Raw genomic sequence first — 12,954 nt, 5'->3', positions numbered from 1 at the left:
AGTTGCACATTTAATTTCCCTTTTTTCCCCCCTCCACTCAGGTATAATCACAGTTATATCTCCACTGCACTCCACACCCCTACAGCAAAGGCCTCAAAATATTCCAAAGACATGCCAGCCTTTTGTCAGCCAGCCTACTCACATTGCCACAGAGGTGAAATTGTCATTATTTATGCTGATTTATCTACAAATAGATTTCTCAAGTATCTTCATATAACGAACCTTTTGTCCTACAAAATAAGTAGACCTAGTATTGCAACACTTCAGGCTTGTATTCATACAACAGTGGAACAAGGTTTTCTGTTTTCCTGGAAATGTTGGCTTACTTTGATTAGACCCATACAGAACCACTGAAATGCTAATCTAATTCCCATTAATCAAATAGTGACTTAATTGCCTTTAATAGGAATTGGATTGTGCTTTCTATGCCAAAATATGAAAGGAAAAGCTTTGCAGTTGAAGGAATCACTAGCTTAACTGTCTCTCTTTAATACATATCCTCTAACATAGTTGCTGAAAGTATAAAGCTGCCAGGATCACTCTGACTTTCAGAAAGCAAAGATTACCTTGTAATATAATCACAGCATCTTCATTAGTTCTTCTTTTTGCTTCCGTCTCTGGAAATATCATACTAAACTCTTGTCAGCTGTACGGTACAGTGAAGATGGTATGAGGTGAGGCCTGGCTTTTTTCCCCCCTCTCCACATGATTTTATCTTTTGATTAAAAGATAAATATGGAGAATTCCTTGAGCTTTGAGGGAAGAATGATTTAATAAATAAAACCTGGGACTTGGATAATCCACCCTTGAGGAGTCTCCAGATGGGGGCCCTCAACTGTCATGCTGAATTCTATAGTTCCCTTTGAGTTGGACTTGATGTCACAGCTTAACCTCTCCCAACTTGTCTAGGAAGATAGTTAGGTGAACATGCTTCCAAACAGGTCTAGGTACAGTTGATTCACCCAAGCTTTCAATAGCTTTTACTTTCTGAAGTTTCTCCAGTGCAAAGACTTAAAATGCACCTCTTCCATGCTGCAGAATATAGCTGTAGCCATGTCGGTCCCTGCATATTAGACACACAAAGTGGGTGAGGTAATATCTTTTATTGGACCAACTTCTGTTGGTGAGCAAGACAAGCTTTCAAGCCACAGAGAGCGCTTCTTCAGGTCTAGGAAAGGAACTCCCAGCATCACAGCTAAATATATTGTCCGTCTTCGGTGCTGCTATTTTGTTCTTAGACTCTCCAGCCCAGAGTCTCCATTACACAAAGATAGGCTCTCTTCCTCTTCTGCACTGAGCCTGGTGGTAGAGGGCCAGTAACACCTTCTCTAATACTCATGGTGCATTTGTGAAAGCCCCAGCCCAACACAGGGGCTGCTTTATCTTATGCCAGTTTAACCTCTACAGGAACATACTCAGCTGAGAATGAAGGTAGTGCAGGTGTGCTCCATCCTGCCCCTTACTCTGGCATGGGGTAGCAGTTTTAGGAGCCAGTAAAACACTTTGCACAAGCTGAACTCCCCTATGCTGGGGGAATTCTCAGCTGGCCAGCTAGGGCTTGATTCTGCCACTTAGCACCACTCAGGTGGTGCAAACTTCCTGGAACAGGAGGAGGGAATCTGGACCACAGTCATATTGTCCCCCACTTGATTTTCTTTCAGCAGTACTTGCTACTAAGTCAAAGTGCCTGCTTACGTAGAATTTACTTTAGTTGACCACAGTATGGATTAAATCTACTTCGTCCTTGCAGGTCCAGCCTGTATAGACTGAAATAACCCACTGCTGAAATTCCCTTTTTCTGTTAGATAAATACTATAGAACATTGCACATATTAACTGATCAGAGTACGTTTTGAAGACTGTCTTAATTTTCTCCTAGGCATCCAGTTCATCTCTCCAGGACATTCCAGTTACTGATGGCAAAGAACCTGGAAAATTAAATATTCTTCAAAACAATGTTTCTGGTGGAGTTGCTGGCTCAAAATCCATAAATCAAGAACAAAGTATGTATGGTCTTATTAGAAATGTAACTGAGATCAGGGGCATACACTTGAAATAAATGTATATGTGAACTTTCAGATTATATTGGTCAAAATAAAGTAATACTGAATGTAATATTTGTTCACTAGTTAATATCTAAATAGTACTGCATGCAAACGTTAGTGTGACTATTTTTCCGGGTACACTTTGTTGTTTGTTGATTCACTTAACAATTTACATAAAGCTAAGTAAAAATGGATATCCAGTTCTCATTCTGGTTGTATCTGATACCAAGACTATATAAAGCCACTGACTTTACATTTGAAAAGGCTTAACTTTCCCTGCAGTTTAGTAGCGGGGACAAATAGCTTAATTTAGAAAGCTTAGAATAGTTAGATAAAAATTCACTCCACTGATGCCCTGTTACGTAATAGTAAAACTTTTTGCTGAACTTTAAAAGGATTCTCTACTGACACTCCCTAGAATGTCTCCAGGTGGCTTAATCTTTATTATCTGGCTTTTGGGGGTAGCAGAGATCTGTCAAAATAAACAGATGCTAAAGAATTTTCCCTACTGTAGAAACAAATTGATAAAATACTGCTTCAGTCTTGCATCACTATTGCAAGAGCAGGGGCTACAGGTATCAGTGTGTCTACTGCAGCGTTTCATTCCCTTCTAAAGTTCTTCAATACAGTCATGAGTAGGGGATTCTGCTAAAAACGATGATCTGACGGCTTCATATTTCCTGGGCAATATATTAAAAGTAGCCCAAAAACCACTGAGCAATTAGTACAGTAGGGTTGAAGGAGGATCCTGGTAAAGAGGTCTGGGAATAACCTGTCCCTAGAACGTAAAGTTTTTACTTACTTCAGACTTTCAAATAGGTACTGAGCTGGAGATCAGTCATTTCTGCCGGGGATGGCTTAACAGTTCTCAAACTGAGTCCCCACTGCAATAGTAGCTTGAGCTTCAGAATACCTTGAGCTCCAACCCACCTCCTTTGATGAGCTAGCTTCTTCAAACTCAAAGAAACTCAAAGCCCTAGTTACCCTAGGCTAGAAATTTTTCTGTGAACAAGAGCTGAGTTAAGGTATCACCTGAGTTGTGCCCCAAACTAATAATGCAGTGAAGACAAACTTATCTTCCTCTTCCTCCTCCCCCTGTCCCCATTAATTTGAACATAAATAAAACAAATTTCAAACAAAACTTCATGGAAACTGAAAAGCATACTTATTTCCAAACTCTTAACAATTAGCAGTGAAGATTGTCAATGAATAGTGTTAGAAATTTAGGGTTAACTAACTAACTTAATTATACCAAAACAATGCTTTCACATTGCAGTCTTAACCCTGCTCTTCTGTATTGCAACACTTATTTAGTACCAGTAATGTACTTTTATGTATGCTAAAAAGCACCTGCCACTTTATAGCACCTGGTATCGGTTTTACATGAATTATAATTCAGTGCACAATCCTCAATGACAATGTGTATATGCCTTTTTGCTTTTGAATTATTTCCCACATACTGTTCAACTGTAAATTTCAAGGCAAGGACCTTGCTTTAATGTGTTTCAAAATGACAGGTACAACTATAGCAACCTATAAATATTATTTGAAAACACAGGTCGGTCTTTCTCTCCTTCCATTCCTGTTCCCATCTTTTCTTTTGTCTGAATGGATTGCTCTTCCTTTTTTCTTTCAATCTTTTTCTTCCTCATTGCCTATCTTCCCCATATCCTTACTTCTCTATCCCTCTTAGTTCTGTCCTCTTCAATCCTTCCGCACCTTTCCACTCACCACTCCTACAGTTTCCGCTTGGCCAAGTCGAGGGGTTGTGGGATGGTTCCTCTCATCTTCACTGTTGAGATCACCGGAGTTGGCATGCTCTATTCCTGGCCCTAACAAGGGGGCAATAAAGCTAGAGTTCTTGTACATAAGAAGGCTGCTGCAGGAAGAATCTCAAGATTGGGAGGTTTTCCCAGGGACGTATTACGAGTTGCTTAGCCTTTGAGCCACAGGGGTGCGAGCACTAGTTTGCTTATGTATTTTTTTAAAAGTTTTTTAAAAAATAAATGAGATGAATGAGCAGAGCTCTGCTCAATGCTCATTCATCAGCACCAGACCTGCTATTGCAGGAGTAACATGGAGCTATTTCCCAGTCACCCAATCTGAGTTTCCTACTAAGATGATTACATTTATTTTCCATTATTAAAACTCTGGGGGGAAATGTTTTCCTTGAATAATAAAAGGAACTTAAACTTTACCTAGTAAGCTTTTGTGCTGCTTAATCCTCAGATGAAAGATGCTCTATAAGAGCTAAGAACTACTATGTATGTCTTTACTGACATCATTTGACCTAAAACTTGGTTGGGGAGAGGGATAGCTCTGTGGTTTGAGCATTGGCCTACTAAACCCAAGGTTGTGAGTTCAACCCTTGACAGGGCCATTTAGGGATCTGGGGCAAAAATTGGGGATTGGTCCTGCTTTAAACAGGGGGTTGGACTAGATGACCTCCTGAGGTCCCTTCCAACTCTAACCTTCTATGATTCTATGATAAAACTTGGTTAAAAGAATTGCATGCTTGTCTGAACCACTTGTCAAGAGATCTTGCAGAAAAGCAAATCTAATTAGGCATTCTTCTATGGTCATCTGTTTCCTAGAAATACTGAAAATAGCTTTCCTGAGCTCCAGAACTGTGTGTTAGCACCACCCTTGTTCTTGCCAACTTGGCTGTCCTGTACTAAGTCCTAGTGGAGCTGCCACATTACAGAAGCATCCCATGCCACTATGAGCTCAAAGTACTGGCTCCTCAATGCACTCACAGCCCGGGACTCATGAAGCTCATTAGTAATGAGATTCAGCCCCTCTGCTGCCAAGGCAGGAAATGCCAGGGAGCCAGCAGCTCAATTTGCAGTCCCTGACTGCGGGCAGGCAGCTTTGTTGGAAGGCCTGAGTTTCACAGTCTTGCATTCATTCTCTTGAAGTGGAGATGAAGATGAATTCTTGGTACCTAGTCAGGTCACTAGCAGGTTTCTGAAAGACTTCCATGAAGCCCTCTGTGTGTGCTTTGAGAAAATCCTCTCCTGCCCAAGAGTAAATGCTCCTTGTGCATGAAGTGCTGGCCTTCACAGCAGAGCCTCTTGTGCTGAAGATTATGCTCCAGGCTTCCCATCACTTTGACAATTCCAGCTGCTTGTGTGGGGGCAAGGTGAAAGCAGGGTGATGAAGGACATAATTGGATTCAGGGGAACTGGAGGTTCACTTCAAAGCCAAGTAAATCTCCATGCTGGAGAAGCATGAAGATTATGACCTTTCTCCAGTTCTCATAGAAGCTACCCAGACAGGTTTGAGTTCAAACTCGTCCAGAAATTTACAAGGGTCATCAGAGAGACATACCGGGGCTCAGACCTCTATCAACAGGGCTCCCTTGACTTAGCATCCTATTTTATTTGGCTAGCCAAAACTCTTGCTCATTTGAAGTTGAGTAATATGCTCATTTTCTGACTTTTTTTTTTTTTTTTTTTAAAGACTACTTGGGATGTTTGATTCCTGTAAAGGTTGCTTTTGGAAAAATTTCATTTGAAAACCAGAGTTTAAATTTTCACAGAAGGCACTTTAATGTCTTAATGTTTTCTACATGTTTGTGAGTCTGGGATGCTTATGTAACTGCTTACATAATATTTTATCCTGTAGCTATCAAATCTGCTACACATTGAGTAAGAATAATTCTACATAGAATTACTGAAACCTAGTTTAGTTACCCAGAGTAGATGAAGGTGAGTTTTGTCACAAAAAGGTGCAAGAGTATTAAACCTGTCTTGTGCTATATCAAGGTCTAAAGCAGTTCCTTTGTCAAAAACAAAGTTTTAGCTTCCATTCCTAAAGCACTTAACAATCTAGATATAGAAATCCCTTCTGAGCACTAAAAAGCAGTGATATCCATGGTAAAAGCAGCATAACACTTCTGTAACTGTGTGGTAATTCTTCCTATTGAGTATGTTTTGCCTGAAATAATGGAAGATTTAGTCATCTGCAATTCCACATACTTGTCAAGGTATTTCTAATATTACTCTAAGTGCGAAATGCAAAAACACATGACACTTTGCGGTTTTTCTTTTGCAGTACATATAGTACAGAGGAAATTTCATTTATATGTGTTGAAATGAATGCTATTGAAATGGCATTTATAGTTTGCCTTTCAGAATGAATTATCTATCAGTGTAACAAATAAGATAATCACTCAGAGCACATACCTTATTTCTTAAACATTCTGTACCCTGGAGCTACTGGAAGTGGAAATGGGTTTACATGACTAGAAGACCTTACTGGCTGACCTACTTGTTTAAAAAGGTGGAAACTGGCAGGAGAAATGCTTTTATGCGGAATGTGAGGTTACTAAGTAACTGACTCCTCCCTCTCTAGGGGAAGCTGGGATCATCACAGAAGGGGTAGTCAATCTCTGTTGGAGGGGGAGGGGAAAGGAGATGAGTAATATGTAGAGGTTCCCCCCCCCCCACACCAGTCCAGTAACTAGAAATAGAAAGCACTGCAGTTTCTAAGAAGGTTTCTTGTCCTGCCTACATTAACTTTCTACAGGGTAAGTAGGGGCTCTAGAGAGAGCCTTCACAAAATGAAAGGTGGAACAAAGCCTACATATCTATTCAAACATTTAAACTTCTAACTCAGGAAAGTGAAAGCGCATTAGGCATCTTTTTCTGTCTTAGTTGGGACTGATGAATTCAGGAGCTCCTCTGCCACAACGATAAAAGCAGAGACCAACTTGTAAAGGACTTTTTCAGTGGGCTTCCATTCCAGAAATAGAAGCATCTTCCAGATGGTCAACATGATTCATAAAGCTCATTCTATTGTTCCAACAGGTCATTCTGACAGCACTGATGATAAAAACACACTAGATCCTACACTTCAAATTCTTCCTAAAAAGGTAGGAATATTGTCTTTTTGGATGTCCCTCTTAAGACTCGAGGAAACAATTTTTGCATATCTTATTTGAAGATCTTTAAAGTTTATTATAAAGCAGTAGCACCTTATCTCAGGATCTTCTCAAGTGACTTCTATGGCTTACGCGTTCATTGTCTCACAGACCTTGGGAGCTATTGAAATCCATCTGCCAAAGATTCAAGCACATATTTCTATTCCATGTCCTATGTGACCATTTTTTTTTCTATTGGTTTATGCTGTTTTATGTCATGCTCTACTGTGACCAGATGCTTAACACAATTAATATTCACAACAAAGTGGAGGGATCTCAGGCCCAAATAGGGGGAAAAAACATATTTAGGTGTATTCAAGTCAGCAGGGTTGGATGAAATTCACCCTAGACTCGAGAACTCAAGAAACTAGCCAAAGCGGTCTCAGAACTGTTACAATTATCTGAGAACTCATGGAGGACAGGGGAGGTCCCAGAGAACTGGAGAAGGCAAACCATACCTAACTTCAAAAAGGTGGAAAAGGAGAACCTGGGGAATTATACACCAGTCATCCTAATTGCAATATCCAGAAAGATACTGCAACAATTAAACAATTTATTCAAACCTAGAGCATAACTGGGTGATTAACTATCAAAAGAGATTTGTCAAGAATAAATCATGTCAAAGCCATCTAATTTCCTTCTTTGACAGGGTAACTGGCCTAGTGGGGTAGAGGAGAAGCAGTAGACATGATCTGTTTGGACTCTAGTAAGGCTGTTATCACAGTCACACCTGATGTTCTCATAAGCAATCTAAAGAAATATAGCCTAGATGAAATTACTATAAAGTGGTGCACAACTGGTTGAAAGACTGCACTCGTAGTTATTAATGGACTGCTTTCAAAATGGGAGAACGTACAAGTGGTGGTCTGTTATGGGTCAGATACTAGTAAATATTTTCATTAATGACTTGGACAATGGAAGCAAGTATGCTCTATAAAATTTTCAGATGACATGAAGCTGGGAGATGTTGCAAGCACTTTGGAGGAGAGGATTAGAATTCTAAATCATCTAGATAGATAACTAGTCTGAAGTCAATAATACTAAATTCAGCAAAGAATAGTGCAAATGCCCAAATATATAACAGGAAATAAGTGGCTAGGCAGCAGGACTGCAGAAAAGAGCATCTGGGGGTTATAGTGGATCACACATTGAGTACAAGTCAACAGTGTAATGCTGTTGTAAATACAGCAAATGTCATTTTTAGGGGAGTATTTAACAAGAGTCTGATAAGAAGGTAATTGTTCCATTCTATTTGGCATTGGTGAGGCCTCACATGGAGTACTCTGGCCAGTTTTGGACACCACACTTTAGGTGTGGACAAATTCGGGGGGAGAGAGAGAGACAGACACACACCAGAGGATAGCAACAAAAATAAGAGGTTTAGGAAACATGAACTATGAAGAAAATTTAAAAGAATTGGACATATTTAGAGAAGAAAAAGCTGAGGGGGGGGGGCATAAGTCTTCATATACATTGAGTTGTTATAAAGAGGTTGGTGACCAATTTGTTCTCCATATCCACCAAGGGTAAGAGAAATAGTAATCAGCTTAGTTTACACCAAGGGAGATTTAAGTTGGAAATTAGTAAATAACTAAAGGGATAGTTAAACACTGGAACACGTTACCTAGGGAAGTTATGGAATCACAGTGACTGGAGATGTCTAAGAATAGCTTAGACCATCCTTGAATGGTATTTGTCTAGGTATACTTAACCCTGCCTCAATGTGGGAGTGAGGGGGGACTAGATGACTTCTTGTGGGCCTCTCCAGCCCCATATTTCTGATTTCACATCATAAAAAAGTTAACATACCAAAACAAAGGACTCAAAATTCAAAACGTGTGCACCTGTACTATGTTAACTAATGTGGTTTGACTCTTTTCAGGGTGTAGGTTTTTTAATACTAGCATACCTCTCCTCCATATTACACAATACCCAAGTCATAGCAATACTTGAGTAAATGCCTCTAAAAGTAGTGCTGGAGTTCAAACTTACATGTGAGACTAGGAAAGAATTTGTCACACTTCTACACCACTGAAAAAAAATAAAACTGATCGTGATCCCACCACTATGCATGGGACCAGCTTGAGGATTTTGGGAGGGGTTCACAAGAAGGTTCTTCTCAGTATTCCTGAACTGCACTGGCTTACTTTTAGAAAATGGCAGGGAGAGAGGATCTTCCAGTTCCTGCTAACTTGCTGTTGCAGGAAAAGTTGACACTTGATAATGTTTACAGAAGTACCAGTTTTAGTTGCCCCCATAAGCTGCGGGCCTCATGGCCCCTAGATGCTGTAGAGTTGTGTGTAACCCTGGTAAATTGAAATGCTTCTAGAATTCCTGTCAACACGCTCAGCTCTTAAGTATTAATATAGGGCTTGTCTATGCTACTGCTTAAGTTGATGTAACTTGCGTTGCTCAGGGGTGAGAAAAAGCCACCCCTAAGCGACATAAGTTGCATCTACTTAAAGCAGTGTCTATACCGCACTATGTTGGCGGGAGACGTTCTCCCAGTAACATAGCTTCTACCTATCATTGAGGTGGAGTAATTATGCCAATGGGATAGCGCTCCCTCGTCAGCATAGCATGTCTTCACCAGACATGCTACAGCAGCACAGCTGCATCAGTACAACTGTGATCTCGCTCAGATCCACATGCATCCAACTATTTCCCCTTTATATATATATAACTGCAGGCCTCATAGGAGCTTCCATAGAACTGAGATGGGAGTTACGCAGGAGGACACACAATGCACTGTGTGTGAGAGAGAGTGAGAACAAGAGAGTGAAGCAGTCCTGAATGCATCTTTTCTGGAGGTCTAAAAAATCTGATGCATGTGTCCTAATAGTGAGGATCTGGGGAAGATATTTAACAGATGCGTCTGTTGCTGCTGATTCATTTTTCTACAGAGTGGCATTATTTGAGAAAATACACTTAGAATATCTACAACAAAATTTTTCAAAGCTTATATCTAATAAAACATTCCTACTGGAAAACTGCACTGAAAGGGTTATCATGTGTTTGCATCTTATGAGTGAAAGTATGTCCAGTGAAAACAAAGTGATTTGTGAGTATAGTAAGGACTAAGTGACTTATTTACAAAAAATGCAGTTTAATACCACAAACTATTATGTGAATTACAATCACTTCTTAAATTGCAGGACATCAGAATCAAGAATGCAGACTCTTGGATAAGTTTATGTAAAAATATGGCACTTCCAGTTCCCATAAAGGCATCTCCGGAGAACTTCAAACAGTTTAGGAAAGCAGCACTAGAAAAGGAAGAAACTGAACGAGCACAAGAGTTAAGGAGACAACTGGAACAAGCCAAGAGGAAAGGGAAAACCCCCTCTCAAGAAAAAGAGAGGTTTGTAATTCCTTATAGTTGAGTGGAAAAATGACCAATTTTGCATGTCTACTTTTATTTATATCAAGTACCTGTCAACTGGATTCTTGGATGGCTGTATGGAATTTATTAAATTAATTTATATTTAAAAATATACTTAAACTGATTCCTTACTGGTTTATTCATAAAGTACCACATGACTCCTTTGAAATATGCAATGTTGGCTTGTCCATGAGAGTATGACTCATCAGTCTGTTTGATAAGCTGATAATACAATTATTTAAGGATGTGTAATGAGCAACTGTACCAGTAGCCATAAAAGAATCAGTCATAAGCAATTTAGGATTCATCTATATTGGGAGATATTCTGGAATAGCTATTTCTGAGTAGCTCTCTGCAGGTGTGTGTTTATTCTGAAATATGAGGATCCATACATGGAGTTAATAAAGACTAGCTAATCTGCTTTAAATTCAAGATAATTGCATTTTTGCACTTACACTGCTGTAACAGAATCACCTGTGGCAGAGCTATAACAAAATTCTATTCCTAAAATGTGTAGGGGTAAGCCCTGCATCTCCACTGAATCTGCACCAATGCATTGCATCCATCTTAACAGGCAGGCAGTGCACTGTCAAATCTAGACAACTGTCAGAGCTGACAGTGCTGTTGGCAAGCCTCCATAATTCATGGGCTGACAGTCCCTCTCCATTCCCTGCCATGCCCCTCAAAAATGCCTCTCTCCAGCTCTGCAAGTCCTCCAATGACAAGCCACTGACTGGATGAGACTGCTCTCTGCCCCATGCCATGCCCCTCACTTCCAGTAGTGGAAGAGAGGCATCACTGGAATAAGTCATTGGGGTGGCTTGCCCTATTTTAGGCAGCAGGGGGTCACTTGATAGAAAAAACTTCTATCAGATTAGCCAGTCAAAGAGGAACAAGACAGAAGCCATGAGTCTAGACTGGCTTCTGACATTTCCCTTACCTGACTCGCAGGTAAGAAAATCCCCACTTTGTATTCTTTTTAATTACAAAACTTAGTTCATCTAGAAGAAATATACAATCCCCATATAGGCTTGTGGTGGGGAGTGTCAATGGTTCTTTTCCCATTGCTACCCTTTTAAAAACAGAAATATTGCCACATAATGCTTATATTTGGGGAAAAGCTTTATATAATTAATGAACATGTGCAATACATATTGTTGGACCACATTTGAAGTATTGTGTACTAGGTAAGTGCTGATTAAGCTACTAACAGATGCTTTTGTTCAGTTGACACATGGTAACGCTACAGAAATAATGCTGAGTAAACAAAAGAATCGGACATTTTATTTTACTTTTTAAGGTTCAATGAAGGAGCAGAACTGGAATCCACTGGAATGAAAGCCCACGAAGAGCCACAAAAAGAGAGGCCAAACAACGAACAGCAACAACCACCAGGGGTTCAACAAAATATCCAGAAAGGTCTTTTCAAAGACCGTAACCTGGCTAGAAAAATGGAGCAAGAGCGCAGGCGGAAAGAAGCGGTAAGTCATGGAACTTTTTTCAACTATTAACTTTGCTTTACTTTCAGTTGAGCACAAAATAAGGTGGACTAAATCCTCAGGTAGCATAAATCATTGTAGATTCACTTGAAGACAATGGAATTATGCTGATTTAAAATAGCTGAGGATCCGTCCCAGTAAGTAAAATCTGAGGCTTAAGATTCTGTGCTACACCTCCCAGGAGGCACAACACAGAAAGACAGAGTAATGGGGAAAGGGAGGTGCAAGGATCAAAGGTGGCTTAAGTCACTTTTGTGCCTTTCCAATTTTGGGCTGCTCCAGGAACTGGTGGTATACATCAGGGATGCCTATAGGTTACTCTGCTGCCCACAGCAGCATGAAATCCTCATAGTATTGTGTGCTGTGGGGATTCTCTTCCAGCCCCCAGCTTGCCTCCTTTTCCCCAGGATTAATGAAAGGGGCTAGTGTAGGTAATGCAAGGTGGGAAATTCTTCCCTAGCTGGTTAAGGGGCTTTTATGGTGTCATACAGGGCCCAGAACCAGTGCGTGAATCTCTACCTATTCTTTTGCATCCTAAAGTAAACTGACTGTAGTTGATCCAAGAAATCAAATTCCTTTTCCTCTGGGATACCCTTAAGGGAGAACTTCTAAGAGTAAATTATCATGGAACAATAAATGTGATTGATTAGGATATTTGTTAATGCTAAATTGGCACCTCTGTCAGTTTCATTTAGAATTTGGCCTCTGCTGGGTATGGAGGCTGAAAGGCTCTTTCCCCTTGAGAAGGTCACTCAGAATACATTGAGTCACCCTGGAAGCCATGTAGGGAAGCTTATGCTGTTGCTGCCCATGCGAAGTTCCTGTTCCAAAGAACGTCCTTCATAAACAGTTATCAGATCTATCTGGAACTCTTCACAAGCACAACATCAATTTACAATTTAAGTAGTCTGTTTGCCAAGTTTCTTTCAAAACTGGAGCATGTATCTTCCTTACGTGATGTAAGTCTGATTGTCAGGATATACTACTTCTCAGTCTTTAACCCAATGATTTGGAAAAATCTCTTCCATGTAAAAAATGTAATTTGGCTAAACCAGAAAGGACTCCTCAATCTGCAAAATGCTTTTGTCTAAACTTGGCATTTCAT

The 12,954-nt window shown here is 40.1% G+C and overlaps 1 protein-coding gene across 1 annotated transcript in view; it reads left to right on the top strand.

Moving 5' to 3' along the window:
- Positions 1-12,954, top strand: part of BRDT (bromodomain testis associated) — a 41,112-nt gene that overhangs the window by 26,903 nt on the left and 1,255 nt on the right. The window contains exons 14-18 of the mRNA XM_074962235.1: positions 42-154; positions 1,879-2,002; positions 6,856-6,920; positions 10,124-10,329; positions 11,651-11,831. Of these exons, the coding sequence (XP_074818336.1) occupies positions 42-154; positions 1,879-2,002; positions 6,856-6,920; positions 10,124-10,329; positions 11,651-11,831 (689 nt within the window). The remainder of the gene's footprint in view (positions 1-41; positions 155-1,878; positions 2,003-6,855; positions 6,921-10,123; positions 10,330-11,650; positions 11,832-12,954) is intronic.

The sequence above is a fragment of the Natator depressus genome, chromosome 8, assembly GCF_965152275.1.
Source record: "Natator depressus isolate rNatDep1 chromosome 8, rNatDep2.hap1, whole genome shotgun sequence".
Classification (NCBI taxonomy): Eukaryota; Metazoa; Chordata; order Testudines; family Cheloniidae; genus Natator; species Natator depressus.
This window is presented reverse-complemented; position numbering and strand designations above follow the sequence as displayed.